Source organism: Pyricularia pennisetigena (genome assembly GCF_004337985.1).
Source record: "Pyricularia pennisetigena strain Br36 chromosome 7 map unlocalized Pyricularia_pennisetigena_Br36_Scf_7, whole genome shotgun sequence".
Classification (NCBI taxonomy): domain Eukaryota; kingdom Fungi; phylum Ascomycota; class Sordariomycetes; order Magnaporthales; family Pyriculariaceae; genus Pyricularia; species Pyricularia pennisetigena.
Window position 1 is genome coordinate 57,995 of NW_021940919.1, and position 19,228 is coordinate 77,222.

Here is a 19,228-nt window from a genome sequence, read left to right on the forward strand (position 1 = left end):
ACCATTGCTTAATGCAACTCCTGATTTAAGCTTCGTAGTCATCATCATCTTCTTCACTCTCGGTGTCGTACTCTGCCGGTTGCGACGGCTCCAGCCTCTCATTGAGTAGCCTGCCCATTTCGATACCCTCGTCCTCGAGACCATCATTGAACGAATGCACGCTGCAAAAACCGCTGTCCGTGTTATCACCACCCCAAGCCGAGGCTGTCGGAGGGAGGAAGTAGGTGTTATTATAACGCCCCTCAGTTCGTTTCAAGTAAAAAGGAGCAATGCGGAGTGGTTGGAAAACGCGAAACAAACTTACCAACTATCATGGGCGCCTTGGGGTGCCAGTGGGCCTCTCTTATGCAAGCTGACGTATAACCATGATCACGTAGGTGCCTGTACGGCGGGCTGGGTCGAGCATTCGCTCGGCCGAGGATGCGCTGGCTCTCGGCGCCAACGTCAATAGTTCCTGCCAGCGTTGCATCAAGATTCCATATGTACACCTTGCCGTCGAAGCTGCCGGAATATACGTAGCGTGAGTTGGTACTGCCCGGAGGGCTAAAGTGGCAACGGATCAGGGTTCGGGTCACACGGTGGCCACGGAAAGTCACAACCGAGTTGTCATGCGGATGGGGGAACCAGTCGTCATCGCGAAGTTCCGTCCACCGGTAGTCCGTAGTACGGTTGCGTGTGCACCTTGTAGGATCTTTGCTGCTAAAGTCGGGTTCGCTCATGGCCATGCGCAAATCCCAAAGTTTCATGCTGTGGTCCTTGCCGTTGGATAAGAGGTAGCGCCCGTCGTTCTTGCTGTCAATATACGTCAGGCCCTCAATGTGGCCAACGAAAGCTCCCGCGGCTCGCCGATCGGCCATGCTCCGGCGATCCCACACCTTGATGGTAGTGTCATCCGAGCCAGAGTAAAGGATATGTGGAGATGACTTGTCGGCGAAGCAAACGGCGTTGACATCGTCTTTATGACCTACGACGTTATGCAGAACCGTCCTCGACTCGATATCGTAAACGATGACCGAGTTTCTGTTGGTGCCAGCAACAAGTTCGCGGCTATCACCAGAATATCTTACAGAGAAGATGGCGAAGTGCCGGGCGTCGCGCCAGTATGCGCCTTGCTCCCTGCCCGTGAGCCCTGTGTTGGACAGATCGAGGGTGTACGGGTCTCCAGAATCGTTGGGATCGGTAGGAGCCAGACAGACGTGTGGGAGCAGCGACGTAATGGCGAGCCAGCGATTGTCAGGGCTCAAAGAGGCGTCTGATAGCGTCCACTGGCCAAAGGGGAATCTGGCAGTTTTATAGTATCGCCAGTTGTACGGATTAGACGTGTCGTACATGCGAACCTTGAAGTCTTTGCCAACAGCGTAAAAGAAGTTGCCGTCATCGGAAAACTGCCCCGAGTAGACCGACTGTGGGAACCGAATCAGCATGTCTGCTGGATCCGATGGTATCATAGTCTGGGCCAGTATACGTTGGTCCATTCTTTGGTCTATCGGATCTCTAAGTCCAAGTTCACGGTCCAAAAGCCTGAGAGCAACCTCGGCCTGCGGAGACGAGTATTTTGTCGACGACGGCAAAGCGGCCGGGGTGAGGCCAAATAGCCCCGAGTCCATCAGCTCTTTGCCCTTTTCGCTGGGAACCTTGGGAAACCTATTAGGGTCGGGAGGCGTTCTTGGTCTTGTCCTACCGGGGGGTCCAAAAATTCTAGGATCCTCTCGGCTGATAAGAGCGTGCAGCTGGGGAAGGGTCAAAGCCAGCATGCGACCGCCGATATCAATGAAGAAGTTGCCTTCCTGGCCGTCCGAGGAGTCGTCGTCGTCTTCTTCTTCCTCTTCCTCCTCCTCCTCGTTATCCTCATTTTCATCTTCCTCCTCGGGTTCATCGTCATGTTCATAATCTGGATCAAGCTCATCGTCTACCTCTCCAGGAGCGGTGTGATATTGCTCATCATCAATGTCGTTGTCAACGACACTACTCCCATGTCCTGCACTAGGATGTGACATGTTGATCAAGGTGATGAGACGGCAAGGCGGGTGAACTTTGTGAGTACGGGCTGAGCCGGGAAAATGTACGGAGAGGGACCGTAAGTAGGGCGATGTGGAGCTGGTATGTACGACCCGAAAGTAAAGTAAATCCTATATACTTCGGAGCAAGGCAAATTTGACAATAAAGCACTTTGGGGGAAACAAATCAGAGGCAAAATGATCGTTACCGAGGTCTCCGTCAGAGTCGGTATGTCTAATCAAAAGAAGTGGTTGGAATACCGATTTGGCGGGCGGGGCTCACAACATAATAGTATGTCGGAGTTTGACTTTTCAATCGCCTATGTTTTCAAAAAAAAAAAAAAAAAAAGTTGCATGGACAAGTGATTGACTGAGGGCTAGTGGTATTGGATAAAATAGGAAAAAAAAAATGTTGTTGATTCTAGAGATACCTATGGACGCAAGCTCGACACTACCCTCGCAGAGACGGAAGACTCGATGCAGTGACGCCACTGATTGGAAACCGAATCGTAAACTCCGACCCCGCCGACGATCTGGGTCGCCCCTGGCGTTCATTCCATCTCACCCGACTGTAGTAGAGGTGCAGCAGGACAGTCAACTTAATGTTCCCCACGATTCTGTCGGAGTGGGGTCTATCCACGGGGGCGTTGCAGCGATGGCTTTAGGCCGATCCCCTACCGGGAGCTTAACTGATGTCCCTTACCTGAGTACTTATGTGCCACCAAAGTAATTAATTACTTTACACAAATGATAAGTAAGGTAAAGGGCGCTTCCGTTCTGACGATGCAGCATTGAACGTTATGCATTAGGACCGGGCGGAAAGGGTACATAGGCATTCGAAAGTTGTTGACATTGCCCAAGACATAGCTTGTCAACCCAAAGGCTGACCCATTCCCTCCCTGAATATGGCCATAGCGAGCAGATACAAATACACCCACGCAACTCTTCCAACCATACTTTGCATCTCCCCCTTTCCTATTCTGAATGCATGGTATTTAATCTCTCTACCAACTATATGCTGTATAGTAGAGTTGGCTATCAGAACAAAATATCACGATCAACAAAGTTTAAAAAATATATAACAAATAAATGCCTAGACGCTTATCTCGAGATGACTGTCATCCGTGCTGTGGGATCAGATGGTTTTTTTTTTCTTCTTTTTGGTATATTACAGCCTGGTGTCACAAACGGCTGGGCAATCCCTATGAACCCAGCAGAAATGATCCTCCATGTTTATGTAGTTTGTGTGCCTTTTCGGGAGCGTTATTCATCACGCTCCAAGCCAAGTGCTTGCCCCCAACGCCCGATGCGCTGCCTGGTAAAAAAAAGTGTTTAACCAACTCCCGTATATCATCATCGATTGTGGCCCATCGCTCCCTCACGTAGCAGCATGCTGTCCTTTGAACTGTTGGTGGTCATCATTGCCAATCGGCACCAAAACGCCCTCGCGCTCTAGAAGCCACTTATGCGCCACCGACCAGGATATTGTTAAGGGGGATATGAACTGGATAATGAGGGTCAGCACAAGTCGCAAGCAGCATGCGGGAACCAGGCGGGAAAACATACCAAGCTTAACAATGTATCCAACAGCGCCCATGATCAGGAAACCAACACCAACAGCTTGGCAGATCTGCCTGAACTCCTTCTTGTCGGCTGTGAACCAAAGAAAGAAACATCAGCAAGTGATTTACTGCAGGAAATGGCGGGCGTCGCCCGTTTGGCCCGAAAAGCACTTACGCTTCTGGCAGCGGTTCAGGAATTGGACGCCGTCCTTGACGAATTCCCTGGGAACGTCGAGGATTTCTTGGACCGAGTCGGACATGGTGGGCTGATTTGTATTTTATCGCGAGCGCGGAGTGGAAAAGTTGTTGCGCGTTGGCTATTTGTTCTTTTGGTCGCAATGCGCAATCGTCGGTAGCTTCAAAGAGGTGGTCGTCGGGGTGTGAAGGGGGGGAAGCTTCTTTTATCGGGTGTTGCAATTCCAGGGGCGCACGTTATCTGTTTTCATCAAGTGCCAGATCGCCTCAAATTGCAATGTCGAATTTGGCTCCAGCGGCGTACCCACATATTGTTCCAGGGTGCACACAGTGCAATTAAGGATTCATTCATTCGTCGACGCGCTTGCGTCTGTCGCGTCCCGCTGCTCCCACTGCTACTGTGAGGAAGCCGGACAAGCAACAAGTAGGTACCTAGTGGGAAAAGCGGGTCTCCAATGAACCGGGCGTGCCTTCTCATTGGTGCCTAGCCACCGAGTCCAGGGACAGCTCGAAGTACCGTTGTCACCTAAGGTTTCCTCAGCCAAAAAAATAGGTTGCGTTCAACCTGGGGGAAGAAAGCTCCGATTTTCTTACTCGTCATAATCCTGTTTCTCAGCGGGAGGGATTTCTCGAAGTGCAGATATTATCCATTTCCCGAACCTCACGACTTGTATCTCCGGTCCTCTGTCTTCATCAATCGGGACTGCTTTTTTGCTTTTGAATCGTCAAGAACTTGCCGATTTGTTCTTTTTCTTTCTTTCTTCTTTCTGTTTGTTTCCGTTCTCCACGAGATCAAATTTTTTTGGTCCCTCGAAAACGATTGATCGCACGCACAATCATTTCAGTCCGACCGAAACCCCAGATAGCCCATCACCTCTCTACCGCTCTGGGAGGACTCTATCTATTATCCCAATATTAACCGCTTCTAGAGTCGATCAACTTGTCTGCACGACAATTCCTTTGTGGAGCTTGGGGAGGAAGAATCGTTCGGTCTGGGACAGATTTGGGGCTCAGTTGGCAGTGTATCTGGACCTGGATCGTTGTACAAAGCACAGCGCGTATCTGCCGCTGCGTCGATCTTTCAATCATCAAATTTGTCGGGTCTTCCGCTTTGGAACCTTTACCTTACAAAAATAACAAACAGGACAGTCGGATCAACCGCTTCCTGAGAAAGACCGCAAGCACAGAGCTTCGTCTTCGAACAGCCTTTGGCAACACAAGAGCACAAACAAAAGAGAAGAGAAGAGAGCCGTGTGTATCAGGTTCACGGAGTGTACGTATGGTCAAAGTTCCGCGCTTTCTTTTGTTGCATTTCCTTCTCTTTATGTTTTGTCATTCTCTTTGCTGCTCTTCTCTCCTCTTTTCCTTGTGTTGGTTTTTCTTTTCATATCTCTATGTTCTTTTTTTTCCAGAATGGTGCTGGAAATGGCGTGATAACACACACCATCATGTTGATTTCGCTTACTGATCTTGGGTTCGGAGACCACAGACACGCTCCTGTAAATCCTGACCGCGTAATTAGGCCTTTTCAATACAGCTTAGCACTAACTGAGCTTAACCTCGAGCATCTAGCTCGCAACTTTTCACACAATGGCCGAGGAGGATTTCGAAATTGACATTTATGGCGATGCCAACCAGGAGCAGCAGGGCGGTGATGACAACAAGCATGAACAGTCCTATGAAGGCGGTGGCCATCAGGATGAACATGGAGCCAACGACAATGAACAGTACCGGGATGACCAGCAGCATGGAGAAGATTCATCTCACGCAAAACACGATGACGATTCTAGCCACACCGAGTCTGCCACACCACAGCAGAGCAACCCGCTGAAGCGCAAAGAAGGTTCAGATGAGCGGGCCATCGACCCAGGTGCCACTTCGGCAATCCTTATTTCCGAGCTCCAATGGTGGATCACCGACGACGACATTCGAGGCTGGATCCGTGAGGCAGGCTGCGAGGACGAGTTGAAGGACATAACCTTCAGCGAACACAAGGTTAATGGCAAGAGCAAAGGGTACGGCTGAGATATAAAATTGACTTGGAGTGTGATTCTTTTCTTCATGCATACTAACCGCTATTCTAATTTCCAGTCAGGTTTATATTGAGCTCACATCCCAGCAGGCAGCAACAGCTATCAAGCATCGCCTGGAATCCCAAGGCGAGGATGGCTCCTCACAAGCCGGCAGGAAGCACCAAGTAATCTATTCTTCTCCAACGATGAACCCATTCCGAACTCTGCCTAAGGACCAGCCCCGGACGGGCAAGGATGGTCAAAACCGTCCCACTTCTGGCGCTGGCTACAATAACGATCGCACAGGCAACATGGGCGGCGGAGGTGGCAATTTCAACGGAGGTTATAATAATCGCGGTCGTGGCGGTTATAACAACATGCGCGGCGGAATGGTCAACAATATGAACCAGGGCGGATTCAACCGCAACTTTAACAACAATGCCTACAACAACAACAACAACAACAACATGGGCTTTAACAATCCGATGGGTGGTGGCAACTTTGGAGGCGGCGGCGGTGCGAACTTTGGTGGCTTCCGCGGCGGTGGAATGGGCATGAACTCGAACATGCGCGGAGGTGGCATGCGTGGTGGCCGCGGTGGTATGGGAGGCGGCATGATGGGTGGAGGTATGGGTGGTCCCATGGGCAACATGGGCAACATGGGCGGGGGTATGGGCAACATGGGAAACATGGGAGCCATGGGTATGGGGGGTATGGGCGGACCTATGGGAGCCATGGGAGGAATGGGAGGAAATATGGGAGCTATGGGAATGATGGGCGGAGGAATGCCCGGTAAGTGAATTTGAAAGTCTTATAGTTGGTTTTTACAAGATGTTCAGTACAAGAGAGGATACTGGAGACTAACACTGGATATCAGGGTTCCAAGGCATGCAAGGGGGCTTCAACCCACAGGGCTTCTTTGGCGGTGGAGGCGGCAACAACAACAATAACGCGCAGGGAGGTGGTGGCAACAACGAGTGGCAGAATCCGCACGGCGCCAAACGTCCTCGGCCGGAGTAGTTATCTGGACCTAGACCGGAGACTATGCACCAGTACGCCACGCCTCCAACGACCACGCCTACTGCATCCACCGGTTCCCCAGGCTTCCAAAGCATTTCGCAACAGCTGTGGGGAGTAAAGCCTAGGGCGGTCTAGGAGTATCCCGGTTCAGTTAGGGAGGCGGCCTTCCCTATCCCACTCAAATTCGCCGGGACTGTGGAGGTTAGAGTCCGGATGTGCTCATCATTGAAGCACAAATGACTACAACCAGAAAACTTCGCAAGCAAGCGGGCGAGCAAGAGCATGCTACACTAGAGGACCATTGGCATTTACGTACTTCTTTTCAACCTGTGTTATTTTTTAACAAATCTTGTAACAGAAAGGAGTTCGGATTGGCTTTTTTTTTTTTTTTTTTTTTTTTTTTTTTTTTCGTCTTTGGTTGAAAGACCAAAGCAAGAACCTGAAGGCTGATATGTTGGCCGATTCGAGCTGAAGCAACACACGGCCACCAAGCAGGAGTCTGGAGTTTGAAATTCATAAATGGGAAAAGGGAATACTCATAATGGTTTCGTTTCGTTATTTGTGATGGCGACTTGACTTGGGCAAATCATCTCTCAACTTCTTGCCGTAGGTAGACCTTGTGCTAGACCTGCTGTGCCTGTTTAATTGTCATGGATTGATAGCTTTTTCACTGCCGATTTAGCATGCCTAGACCTGGCAGCTTGAACTTCAACATTTGTGGTGATTTGCAGCCACGATTCTTTTCATACTGAGCCGAAGAAAGACGTAGTCTCGACGATGCGGTGCCAAGTTTCACCTGCCGCTTAACTTATCAAAGCCTTTCAACGGACATGAGGGACCTTCCTGCCAGGTATTGCGTCCTTTCCTAGTGGGGTATCATCTCATTTTGAGTCTATACTACTTCCTATTTACGCTAGTTTCGCCCCCAGCCGCTTGATTTCTTTATTCACCAGGCTCGATATCTGCTTCCATCTCCTCAACAACAACTCCGTCTGCTCCTCTAATTCGGGCCCGTAATCGCGACCTTGGTCCTCCAAAGCTTCGCAGCGCTCCTCGATGATCTCGTCACGATACCTCGTCAAGGCTTTGAGCAGCAGCCGGTCCACCCTGCTCTGCATCCTCTCGGCGGCGCCCTTGCCCCTGACCGAGGCGTCCTCGAAGCCGTCGACAAAGGCGTGCCACGACTCCTCGTTGGGGCTGCAGACCAGCCTCAGAGCGACCTCTGTGCGGTAGCAGACGGTGGCGGCGTCAAGCATGTAGTTCCCCAGGAAGTTGCGCTCCTTGAGCAGCTCCCTCTGGGCCTTTGTGAGGAGCGGCAGCACGGCGTCGTCGATGCGCACCTCGTCCCACCTGTTGATGGCCAGCACGAAGCCGTACTCGGCGAGCAGGAAGTCGTTGCTGTGGTTGCCGTAGCAGATCAGGACCTCCTCGCCGGCGTCGTAGTCCCTGTCGGCCCTGATGGTGAAGTCCTCGTCGTTAAAGGCGACGGCACAGCCCGAATCGGCGTGGTTGAACAGATCCGCCACGGGCTGCAGCACCATCCTGTCCTCCTTGGCAAGCCGCTCCGTGCGCGGGCAGACAAAGTAAAAAGTACGCGTGTTGGCGAGCAGCCACGCGTAACGGTACGAGTCCCTGGTCGGCTTCTTGGAGAGTGGCGACGACGACACGGCCTCCCAGTCCTTGGCGAACTTTTCCTCCTGCTGGGCGAGCAGCTCAGCTGCGCGCGTAGGGAGGAGCGCCTGCAGCGCTGGTGGCCAGGTGAAGGGCATGGTCCGGACGTCCTCCGGGGTCGGGAGCACGGCGTTCCACTCGTCATACTTGCCCGAGTCCTCGAGGGCCAGGTCAGCTGCCAGGAGGCCGTGGACGGTCATGTTCTTTGGTAGAGCCTTGCTTATCTCTTTCGGGACGGTGAATTTTGTCCGTAGAGCCGTCGTTGGCACGCGCAGGACAGTCTCATCGGCCTGCTTGTCCGATTAGTTTAATCCAGTAAGACCATGTGACGGTAAAAAAAAATATTTATATACAAAAAAAAAATAAATAAATAAAAAGGTGGGCTGAGGTTGGAGGAAGAAGACTCCAGTTATACCTTGACTTTCCTGCTGGCGATGATACCAATTCCACGCCCTGGGATTCTGTCTGGTCGAACTCCCGAAAGGACTATTCCTTGAGCTTCAGCCCACTTTGACACAAGGCTTCAGTTAGTATCATTGGGAGTGACATGTAATAGCGCTGGGTAGACTTCGTCCGTAAAGACTGCCTTCTTACATTGATCAGTTCCTCGTGTGCCTCCATGATACAGCGACAGGGCGGTGGCAGATCTCACGCGGGCCAGCAAGTATACCAGTTGCGCTTGGCAGCAATGCACAAAGGCTGAGAGCCAATTGCGCCCTGTCTCTTGCAAACGAGAAGCAACGCCAAGACAGAAAGCCAGAGCGAAGCTAGCAAAGATGAACCTTTGATTGATTGTTTAGTTTTTTTTTTTTTTTTTTTTTCCCTCTTGTCAACACATTTTCACAACTCCATGGCCTGATACACAACCCAAAGCCACCCACAAAGGTTAAAGTAGCTTGGAACTTCAGGGGTGGTTCTCCAAGGATGAGTCAATCCCGATCGATCCTGCAGTCGTCGTGGATAAGAATAAATTGTAGCAAAACGCGGAAGAATCTTTGTCTTGCCAATCGGTACGTATAATCTTACCAAACCAAGAATGGAAATCCACCGGGCCCGAACGCAAGCCTTGTGGGTCTGATCCAATCGGCGCGGAGCCGACTGTGGGGCCGCTTCGCCTGCCGGGAGTCATGAGTTGATGAATGCATCATTTTATCCCTGTCATTTTGGTCGGGACATTTCTGCGCATCGAACCACAAAGTGGGAAGCTTTTTAGCAGCTACGAAGCTTTCCATGTTGGCCATGCCATGCTGTAGTCTGAGCTGAGCACTATCCCACCATTTGGCAAGCTGGCGTCTGCAATAAAGAAGGGTGACGGCCCAAAACAAATATGAATTCGTCTTGCGCTCGTGCCGTGCAGGCAATCATTCGGAGTCCCTGTCGCCAGCGGCCCATACTGGAGCGCGCTTGCTTAAGCTGCGCACCAATCGCCCACGACCGCAAGTACTTTTCGGTGCTTGATCGACCACCGCCCAACTACCCGGGCCATGTGCCACTGACGAGACTTGAGCGCGCCGGCCTTGCCGTTGGCTCGGGACTGTGGTCGTTTTTCGATCCCCGCCGAGGAGGTAAAAAAAAAAACAAATGCTGCCCACCCCCTCCGTGCTGCACCAGCACTTCTCACTTTTTTCCAAGCCCATAGAAACAACCGCGTACGTATTACCTGAGATCTGACAAGCCCGCCCTCGAAACCCTTCATTTTCCCCTCCAGACCTGATCGCCGCATTTGCCGAAGCGACCGCGACCCCATACTTCGTCCCGCGGCTGCGCGACGCGATGCTCGCCTCGCCCACGGGCCGGCGGATCCTCCGCGACCGGCCGCGCATCACCTCGACGTCGCTCGACCTGCCGCGGCTGCGCTCCCTGCCCCCCGGCACCGTCGGCGCCACGTACGTGGCCTGGCTGGACCGCGAGGGAGTGTCGCCCGACGACCGCGCGGACGTGCGGTACGTGGACGACGAGGAGTGCGCGTACGTGCTGCAGCGCTACCGCGAGAGCCACGACTTTTACCACGCGCTGACGGGCCTCCCCGTCGTGCGCGAGGGCGAGGTCGCCCTCAAGGCCTTTGAGTTTGCAAACACCCTCCTGCCCATGACTGGGCTGGCCACCTTTTCCGCCTTCACGCTGCGCGAGGGCGAGAGGAGGCGCTTCCTCGACACCTACCTGCCCTGGGCCGTCAAGAACGGCCTGCGCGCCAAGGATGTCATCAACGTATACTGGGAGGAGGAGCTTGAGACGGACGTCGTCGATCTGAGGAAGGCCCTGGGCATCGAGCCGCCGCCGGATATGAGGGACGCCAGGAAGAGGGAGAGGGACGCCAGGCGGCGGAGGAAGCAGCTCGAGGCCGAAGCTCAACAGACTCCGGGTGCAGAAAACTCATAGAGAAGGAAGTGGTCGTGTACACTGAGCTCGGGCAGGCGGGTCGAGCCGGACGACTTGTAATATCATCTGTAGCACCACTGCTCACCACGTCTTCGTAATATATTGTGCTGTATTATATCGCAATAGCTATCTTGACAAAACACACATGATACGGATATTGGGGAGTGTTCCCCTGGACTGCGTACAGGAGAAGAAAAAAAAAACCCCCCCTATGGCACTCATTATTTGCCGGCTAGCTCATCACATCCTACCCCGGCTTGTTTGTGTGTTTGCAACTGACCAAACATAGCCTGCTACTCGAATTTAAACATGTACGAGGAAAGCTTCAATTTTTCTGGACTCCGACTGGAACAAGGCGACACCGCACTCTGATCAAATATCAAGTAGATCGTCGTCATCGTCGGCCCAACCCTTTCTCCTGCTGACCACAATCTTCTCCTCCTCCTTCTTGTCGGCCACGGCGTTGAGGAGCTCCTTGAGCTGCTCCTCGGTGACCTTTTGCCGCAGCTGGCCCGACTGCGCCAGCATGATCAGCCGGTTTTCGACCTCGGTTGCGCGCGACTCCTTAACCATCCGGATGCGGCCCAGTCGGTCCATGGCCTCGGGGTGCAGGATTTGGTTCAGGATGCTGGTTCGTGCTTCGGCTGCGTGGTGACGAGAAGAAAAGTTAGATCGATTATTCTTTTTTTTTTTTTTTTTTTTTTTTCGTCTGGTCAACCGGGGTCTGTCGCTTTATAGCGCAGCAAGATTTCGGCCTGAGGGATGTCACGGGGTTGATATGTACCTTCTTGTTGTCTGCAAAAGGGAGAAAAAGAGAAGAGAGAATGCTTGTCAGTCCGTATCTCCAGTGCGATTCCATGCGTGATCACTACAGCACAACTCACTTCCTCTGCTCAGCTTGGCCTCCACCTCCGCCGCCGCCCCCAGACTTGGCTCCCCCGCTTTGTGCCTTGAGCTGCTCGAGCCGGGCTTTGCGAATCTGTGATAGTTAGCGCTTTTGAATAGACTAATGATGAATATAATGGGGAATTCTGGGACTCGCCTGCTCTAGATCTGCGTCTTCCATTTTCTTTCAAGAGTTGAACCAACTAGCTTAATAGTGTGTGTAAATGGACGTGTCGCGCGTCTTGCATCGTCTGTTTCGCCGGTTATTTTCCACAAAACCCCCACCCTGCGTCATAGGGTCCTGTGGGACCAGGATCGGAAATTTGGAAGGTAAAGGGTAGGTGGTGTTGTGACGAACAATGAAATCGGGGCTCTGCGATTCGGGACTATTTTATTAATGCTTCTAACGCACATGCCTTGTTTAATTTGCTTGTATTGAACACTGGTCCTAGACAAGTCTGTATGTAAATAAAGTAAGTAACATTGCAAGTCTAATCCATAAATTTAAGCTCTCCAAATCAAATACAAATGTGGACAAAACCCTCCACACAACCAATATAGCTTCACCGCAAAGTTTATATTATACAGGTCCCAAAGGAGACTAGAAGAGCTGTTTCAAGTGCATGTAAATAGGTCATACCCGTAGTGCCCTCACAGTTGGAACCGGATTGCGGCTTGACTGCGCTTTCGAGTAAGTTTGGCCTTGGCCTTGACTGACTGTATCACCGACCATGTCGTAGGCAGCTCGAGACCCAGATCCCGACCACGCTTGACAAACCATCCGGCCGTGTGATCAATGTCGAGGGCGCTGCCATGCAGCACATACGAACGCAGATCGCTGTCTCTGGAAGGGTGGAGAGACCGCAACCTGCCTATTATCTCGACTCGTGCGTAGCGTTTTTCCACGTAATTGCGGAATCGTGGGTTTTCATCCAGTTCCGGTAATTTGGTGACGACGTTGCGCATCTCCTCAAGCATCTGTTCCACCAACTCAAGTCCGTTTTCAAGACGACCCAGCTCGCTATACTCGCAGTCCAGCATTGCCACAACGCTGTCAACGGCAGTCAAAAACATTAATTTGGTCAACTTGAACTGTAGGAAGAGACCCATTGGTACAGTTTGTACATTCAGCTTTCTGTCCGTTGACATTCCGTACAGAAAATGCTCAAGAGGACCAACAAAGTTGGGCGGCGGATGCTTCTTGAGGGACGCAAACTGGTCCACATCTCCTAGCAACGCAGTGAGGTACAGTCGTCCCATCTCCGGCGCTTCGCGAATCGCGAAATAGTAAGCGTCAGAGCCCTCACTGAGGTGCCGCGGTAGATGGGTCATGTGGCCCAAGACATACAGCGGACGGCTCTCGGGGTTTTGAAACAGACGTTCGTTAAGAAACTCGGGAAGGCCAAGCGCATCTTGAACGAGACAAATGACTGTTCTGTTGTCTATCCGCGGAGTAAGAGGCGCGAGTTCTTTCAGGATAGTCCCCGCACGCGCAGTCACCACCAACTGGTCAATATGGCCACCTCCGCTGTCACTCTTAGAAGAAAACCCTTCAGCAGCGAGCGTCCCAGAAGAAACGACGTTAGAACCACGCAGTAGTCGTATTTTCTGGCCCTCTCGGATCCAGGCCTGTTGCTTCTTGCCCGGAACAAGCAATGTGACAGGTGGAAGCTGCTCGACTAATGACAACGAGTGGGCGATGTAGGTCGAGTGTATATTAGAAGCAAGCACGTGTGTTGGCTTCAGTCGGGTTAGGCCTTGTTCAATCTCACGAGCCAAAAGACTGCGAGGCTGTGGCTCCGGGGCCGTTGGGGCTTCAGAGATGGACACGTCTGTTTCGTCAAAGATATTTGCCGTAGTAAAGCCAGCAGCTGCGGCTGCCTCGAATTTTTCACCCTTCCTTGCCTTTCTGCTTTTTAGTTTCTTGGACGAGCTAGATGAGGGTTTTCCATTCCTGGCGTCCGTCGGCGGCGATGATTGTGGACTCCCGACGTCTATTCCAGAGGATGAATAGGTGTCTATCAAAAGTGAAGGGATGCCAAAAGGGAAGTCGTAATTCGTTGGAAGATCGGAGTATTCGGTCACTCTCTCTGCTCTGCGCATCGCCTCCGCAAAGGATTCTGGCTTTGCAAATGACCGCAACGGCTGCGAACTGGTGCGCTTCTGAACGGGAAAGTAGCGCTGCTGAAGCTCCAGGGTTGGTAGAACAGGAATAAGCAGGCTCGGTACATTGAAGGGGAAATCGTAGTTGACTGGTAGTGGTGGTTTTTTCTCTGGTGCAGAATCGCTGTTGCTGCTCCGAGGAGCTGCTGCTGGTCGACGCGGGTGGGTGCCATCGCTGTTGTCACTCAAAGGCTCAGGTCCTTGTACCCTGGCCCGGTCGACCTCGTTGTTATTGCTGCTCCATCTTGTGCTTTTGTAGGGTATGCGCGCGAGCACCCGCGACTGCGCGCGGCGGCTCAGTATTCGAGACACTGTGAACGGTAATATCACCTAACGTCGAATGTGATCATTGCATCTTTGTGATAGAGAGCGGTCGTGAATGCTGTAAAGAAAACTGCAGAAGAGAGGCCGGGATGTACAAAGAAAAGAAAAAAAAGTGGCAGGAGGAGGTAAACACAAATGATATGACCCAAAGAGCAAGAAGCTCCAATCACATCAAGGTGCCGCAAAACCGTGACGCTGAGAGACTCGTTGAATTTAATGTCGTGACGCAAAGAACTTTTTTTTGCCTCGACAAGTTCAAAGCTTCCCAGCTAAGATGGAGTTAGCGCACGCCTGCAATTGGCCAGAAATCTTTTGGGTCCCATATTAAATTCAGACCTTGCAGAAGGTCCCTTAGTTACATATACCTGCCATTCAATCCAGGATTAAATCTCAGTTTGATCACGGGTCGATACGCTTGATAATTCCCCCATTCGCCTGAAAAAAAAAAAAAAAAAATACGCAACACTCATCACTCTGAATAAACAGAATCGCAGAACTGCGTAGCCAATTCAAGAGAAGGCAGAACACTTTCCTTCTTCCGGTGCGCACTATGGTTTCTCAGGATGTTAAATTCGACGCCCTAGTGGAGGGCCTCGCCGACGCTGTCGACACCCTGGACACTGATCTGAAGCCGCTCATTGAGAACTTCAAGGAGATATCCTCCAAATTGCCGGTATTAGATCAGGCCAAACTCAATGTTCTCCTGGCTTACTCAATAGAATCAATCATTTTTAGTATGTGATTTCATTTCGTTGTTCATTCACTTTACTTCACGTATCTGGACGCTGATATGAAATGCTGGTTAAGGTGCTCTGCGTCTGGAAGGAGTCGATGCGAAAAATCATGACGTCTTCAAGGAACTCACAAGGACCAAGCAGTACTTTGACAAGATCAAGAAGGCCGAAACACCGCCCGAGCCACGTCCGGAAGGGACTGGCGTGGACACGCAGGCCGCCATTCGCTTCATAAAGGCCGACCTGGTTTGTGCCTTGTGGTGCCCATTTCAGTAATTATCGACCCTGGTCTTACTTACTGATCTTGAATATCATTTTTTAGGCCGACGAGAAGAACAAGGAGATGAACTTACGTCTTAAGGAGCTGTTGGCAAAGGAGAAGGCGAAAGCCGCACTGAAAAAGAGACGTGCTCCAGAAGCTGCCGAAGCCTCTGCTGACACGAGTGATCCTAGTGTTAACCAGTCGGACAGCAGCAAGGCCAAGCGGAAAAAGCACGGAAGCAGCTCCAAGGGATCCAAGGTGACAAAGTGATACCGGAATCACTTATACATTTCAAAGTTTGGGTTACCTGCGCGGCCAAGCCAAGCCTCGCGCTGATTTACTACGTCGTTGTGAATTCCGCTGCCCCATCCGTTCTGAGGCTGGTACGCATTTGCGCCACAGGCTTGTCAGGAATTAGGTCGTCGCGGAAGTGACGAGGAATTATGCATGGTTTCGGCTTCTCCATGCCGAGTCTTTGACTCTAGGCATAGAAAACAGGTAGCGGTATTGGCCAGTAGTGAGCTTACCACAAGAGAGGGTCTACAGTCTCAACTGGCTGGCGGCTTACAAGAAGATAAGATGAACCTGAGATACCCCGGGCATAGAGCAGCACTGCTCCATATCAGCCACATTTATTTCAAAGATATGACAAGCTATCATGGACACGAGTGTTCTTGCAGTCTCAAGGACCAAAAAAAAAAAAAAAAAAAACCCCTACATTGTTCATATGCGGTTTCAAAGTGTTGAACCTCCCGTCAAACTTGAACTTGTCACGTGAATGCAGCTCAGCATAATCCAAGGGTCCTAGCGGCTGAACAGTGTTGCCGGGATCCATCCATGCGCCCACGGTCCACTTTCACCCGGTTTAGAAGCGGAGCTAAGAACAAATTCCTACCACTAAGAATCTTCCAGTTTCCACCGGGTAGCGTATTTTCCAACTTGCCATATTCCACCTCGCATCTTTCGCATTCGTAAAAATAAGTCAACCCAACTTTGCCATTCCTTTCAGCCTCTGTCAACAACTTCTTGTACATAAATCATCCCACGGGCCACATACCAACCTCTACCATACACAATGCCTCGCCAGTCTCGCCCCGCCGCCCGCCCCGCCGCCCGTCCCGCTGCGCCCGCCCAGCAGCAGCAGAGGCCTGCCACCACCTACGCCGCCCCGACCGCTCCTCCCCCAGCGGCCGCCGCACCGCCCCCGGCCGCTGCCCCTGCGGCCGGCCCGGGTCTCTTTGGTCAGATGGCCAGCACAGCTGCGTACGTGAACCGGACACACCCCCGGAGACCTTGGAGAGAAAATCTAGGCTCAAGATGGATCGGAGGAGTTTTGCCACATGGAAGGGGGAAAAGAATTTCCTCGGCAGGAACTAAGCTAACACTTGTTGTCTTTCTTGAATTAGCGGTGTCGCGATCGGTTCTTCGGTTGGCCACGCCATCGGTGGACTCTTCAGCGGCGGCTCCTCCGCCCCGGCCGAGACGACACAGGCTGCCGCTCCCCAGCAGCAGCAGCAACAGCAGCAGCAGAACAACTGCGCCGGTGCTGCCCAGAACTTCACCAAGTGCATGGATGACAATAACGGAAACATGCAGATCTGCAACTGGTACTTGGAGCAGCTGGTACGTCGCCTAGCAGTCTTGGACAATCCCCGTCATAACTGTGCTTGAGGAGGAAGCTTGCTAATACAGGAAAAAATTTCCCTTTCTCCAGAAGGCTTGCCAGGCCGCCTCTACCCAGTACTAAAACGGTGTCGGATTTTTTTTTTTTTTTTTCATGGCGTTGGGAACAGATTCTGGGAGCAGTCGGTCGTTACCGGATCTAAGCCGAGGGTCATTTTGACACGGCTTTGCAATGCATACATAATATTCTTTTGGGCAACTAGAAGGAAGAAGCATCTTAGCATACCACTAGTCCCGCGACTTCACTCCATGTACTTTTACAATAGCATTGAACGTTTCCACTCTGATTGACTATGAAGTTTGAGACTTTGTCCAGCTCACCATTTGCCTGATTATTCATCGTCTGGTCTTGGCTCAAAGTTAAGCTGGAGTAGTTTCACATTAGCACTTGTGTCGTTCGTATCCGGCGTATATCGTGGAAATGCTCGCCGTATCAAGGCACAAAACTTACGGAATTCCCGTTGTATAACTGTTGGTCGCGCCTGTCATCGTCAGGATTGCGAAACCCCGCAACCCGCGAGTTGTCCGACCGATTTCGAGCGCCGCTCGGAGGACTTCGGCGGCCCGTACTAGACCCTTGCGCCGGCTGCGCTGGGCTTCGCTCTAACTCGTCCATCTCTATCCCGGCATCGCCTTGAGTGATCTGTGCAGGCCCGGTAAGCATGCGACCAAACATGCCAAAAAAGCCGTTGAATATAGACATGACTGCTACAAAGAGCGCATTGATGCGGTCAACAATGCCCCCGTGACCTCGTCTGTATCCGCCGCCTCCCCCGTACGCCGATGAGAAACGGGGTACAGGAACAAGAATGAGCGTCGCTGATGGCACCAGCTCCAAGTCCAGTAGAGTCTTGTCCTCTTCGGTCTCGTCAATGGTCCGATTTGGTAGGGGCGTCAGCACGAGCTTGAACAGATACGGCCCACTACCGTTCGGGCTCCGGTTGGCATCAACCCATTCCCGGACATCTTTCCTTAGCGTCCCACTGCTAGGTAGTCTCGCGCGTATAGTCGAGCCGTCAAAGTCTCTAACCTGTAGCGCGCATATATCAACGGCAGTTCTGCTTGCTTGTTTCTTCGGTATGCTGAGTGTTGCCGTAGCAGTTGCACCGGCGTCCGCAGCAGTGCCATCCTGGAGGGCTCTCCTTTCTGCACGGCGCTCCTCTTCCCGAGCCTTCCTCTCCGCCCTATCGTGTTCGATCCGTTCCAAGATGCGCCTCCTGTCCTCGTTTGCCTCCTGCTTCCGCTTTTTGATCATCTCTGCAGCCTTCTGTGCCTCGACCTGGGATTTGCCAGGAGACGGGTCCTCGGCCGCCGGCTGAGCCCTGCCTTTCCCCTTGTCAGGCTGTTTCGCTGCTGCAATCCCGGCGGATTGAGGCTGTGTCTCTACTGTCCTGCTACCGGGTCCAGCCTGACTAGTGGGTATGTCTGTGTTGGCCTGGGCCGAGCTTGATGTGCTACTGCTATTTTGGGTCAAAGCATCAAGGCCTCCAGCCGCTGAGCGATGCCCTGCTGCGTACTGAGCTGGCAAGGACTCGTCCGGATTGGCCACCGCAGCCGGAGCAGATGATGCCGGCTGTGCTATTCCCAAAGCCTTTTGCAGTCTTGCCATGAAATCATCTCTGGATACACCGCTTGCGATGTATTCCTTGAGTTCTCCATTCCTACATGTAAGTCAGTACGACTGATTTTCTACTGCACTTACAGAATTTGTGATGGCTTGGATTGATTACCTGATCAAGACAAGCGTTGGCGTCTTTGGAAGGGGAAAAATTGCTGCCAGATACTTGGCCTCCTCAGAGCCTGCCTGTAGGCGAAGTACCACGGCCTGTGTGCTCAGGACGGTCTTGATCTATAGGGGCATCGTGATGCGATCGATCAGCACTTGAGAGCTCGCAATTGAATACCGTGAAGCTGCCCACGACGATAGTGACGTACAGAATCGTCTACCAGATACTCCTCCTCCCACTTCGTGCTCTCCTCCCCGCCATCTATGATGAGGTGTTAGCTAGCGTGTTGCTTTACTCATGGAAACACACGACGTCATACTGACCCGTAACAAAGCTTACGACCATCTTTGCCTGCTGTACAGCAGCGGCGATGCCTTCTTGGAGGGTGCCATCAAAGAACATGATGCCGGTGTGTATCTTCAAACTCTAGCACCCGCGGTGATGAATTGCGTGGATAATTCGCAGGTGCATCTACTGCTAGTTGTAAGGAGTTGTTGTATGGGGAATGTGACCTAAAGTAGGCCGACTGAGATTCACCAGTTACGGCAGTATTCACACTTCTGCGGTAAATAAGCGTCGGGAAATAATAATCTCAAAATCTCAAAAGGAGATTA

The 19,228-nt window shown here is 51.9% G+C and overlaps 8 protein-coding genes across 8 annotated transcripts; 4 read left to right on the plus strand and 4 right to left on the minus strand.

Moving 5' to 3' along the window:
• Window positions 1–25: 25 nt before the first annotated feature.
• PpBr36_09686 (uncharacterized protein) lies at window positions 26–3,819 on the minus strand (the record flags this gene model as incomplete). Its single annotated transcript, XM_029896806.1, has 4 exons — window positions 26–204; window positions 305–1,978; window positions 3,564–3,650; window positions 3,735–3,819. The coding sequence occupies 4 exons, from the start codon at window positions 3,817–3,819 to the stop codon at window positions 26–28; spliced, it is 2,025 nt and encodes a 674-aa protein (XP_029745408.1).
• Window positions 3,820–5,326: 1,507 nt separating this feature from the next.
• PpBr36_09687 (uncharacterized protein) lies at window positions 5,327–6,786 on the plus strand (the record flags this gene model as incomplete). Its single annotated transcript, XM_029896807.1, has 3 exons — window positions 5,327–5,769; window positions 5,846–6,558; window positions 6,644–6,786. Exons 1-3 carry the CDS (start codon window positions 5,345–5,347, stop codon window positions 6,784–6,786), a joined length of 1,281 nt encoding a protein of 426 aa, XP_029745407.1. The 5' UTR covers window positions 5,327–5,344.
• Window positions 6,787–7,694: 908 nt separating this feature from the next.
• On the minus strand, window positions 7,695–9,078 carry PpBr36_09688 (uncharacterized protein; the record flags this gene model as incomplete). The annotated part of the gene is made up of 3 exons (XM_029896808.1): window positions 7,695–8,750; window positions 8,873–8,965; window positions 9,052–9,078. The coding sequence occupies 3 exons, from the start codon at window positions 9,076–9,078 to the stop codon at window positions 7,695–7,697; spliced, it is 1,176 nt and encodes a 391-aa protein (XP_029745406.1).
• Window positions 9,079–9,784: 706 nt separating this feature from the next.
• PpBr36_09689 (uncharacterized protein) lies at window positions 9,785–10,836 on the plus strand (the record flags this gene model as incomplete). The annotated part of the gene is made up of 2 exons (XM_029896809.1): window positions 9,785–10,022; window positions 10,166–10,836. 2 exons carry the CDS (start codon window positions 9,785–9,787, stop codon window positions 10,834–10,836), a joined length of 909 nt encoding a protein of 302 aa, XP_029745405.1.
• Window positions 10,837–11,208: 372 nt separating this feature from the next.
• On the minus strand, window positions 11,209–11,902 carry PpBr36_09690 (uncharacterized protein; the record flags this gene model as incomplete). The annotated part of the gene is made up of 4 exons (XM_029896810.1): window positions 11,209–11,480; window positions 11,621–11,631; window positions 11,721–11,805; window positions 11,875–11,902. 4 exons carry the CDS (start codon window positions 11,900–11,902, stop codon window positions 11,209–11,211), a joined length of 396 nt encoding a protein of 131 aa, XP_029745188.1.
• A 2,793-nt stretch (window positions 11,903–14,695) lies between these two features.
• Window positions 14,696–16,073, plus strand: PpBr36_09692 (uncharacterized protein; the record flags this gene model as incomplete). Its single annotated transcript, XM_029896811.1, has 5 exons — window positions 14,696–14,942; window positions 15,016–15,188; window positions 15,265–15,462; window positions 15,703–15,874; window positions 16,024–16,073. The coding sequence occupies exons 1-5, from the start codon at window positions 14,759–14,761 to the stop codon at window positions 16,071–16,073; spliced, it is 777 nt and encodes a 258-aa protein (XP_029745189.1). The 5' UTR covers window positions 14,696–14,758.
• A 206-nt stretch (window positions 16,074–16,279) lies between these two features.
• Window positions 16,280–16,951, plus strand: PpBr36_09693 (uncharacterized protein; the record flags this gene model as incomplete). The annotated part of the gene is made up of 3 exons (XM_029896812.1): window positions 16,280–16,467; window positions 16,611–16,827; window positions 16,919–16,951. The coding sequence occupies 3 exons, from the start codon at window positions 16,280–16,282 to the stop codon at window positions 16,949–16,951; spliced, it is 438 nt and encodes a 145-aa protein (XP_029745270.1).
• Window positions 16,952–17,219: 268 nt separating this feature from the next.
• Window positions 17,220–19,016, minus strand: PpBr36_09694 (uncharacterized protein; the record flags this gene model as incomplete). Its single annotated transcript, XM_029896813.1, has 5 exons — window positions 17,220–17,252; window positions 17,339–18,548; window positions 18,618–18,736; window positions 18,823–18,875; window positions 18,938–19,016. The coding sequence occupies 5 exons, from the start codon at window positions 19,014–19,016 to the stop codon at window positions 17,220–17,222; spliced, it is 1,494 nt and encodes a 497-aa protein (XP_029745185.1).
• Window positions 19,017–19,228: the final 212 nt, after the last annotated feature.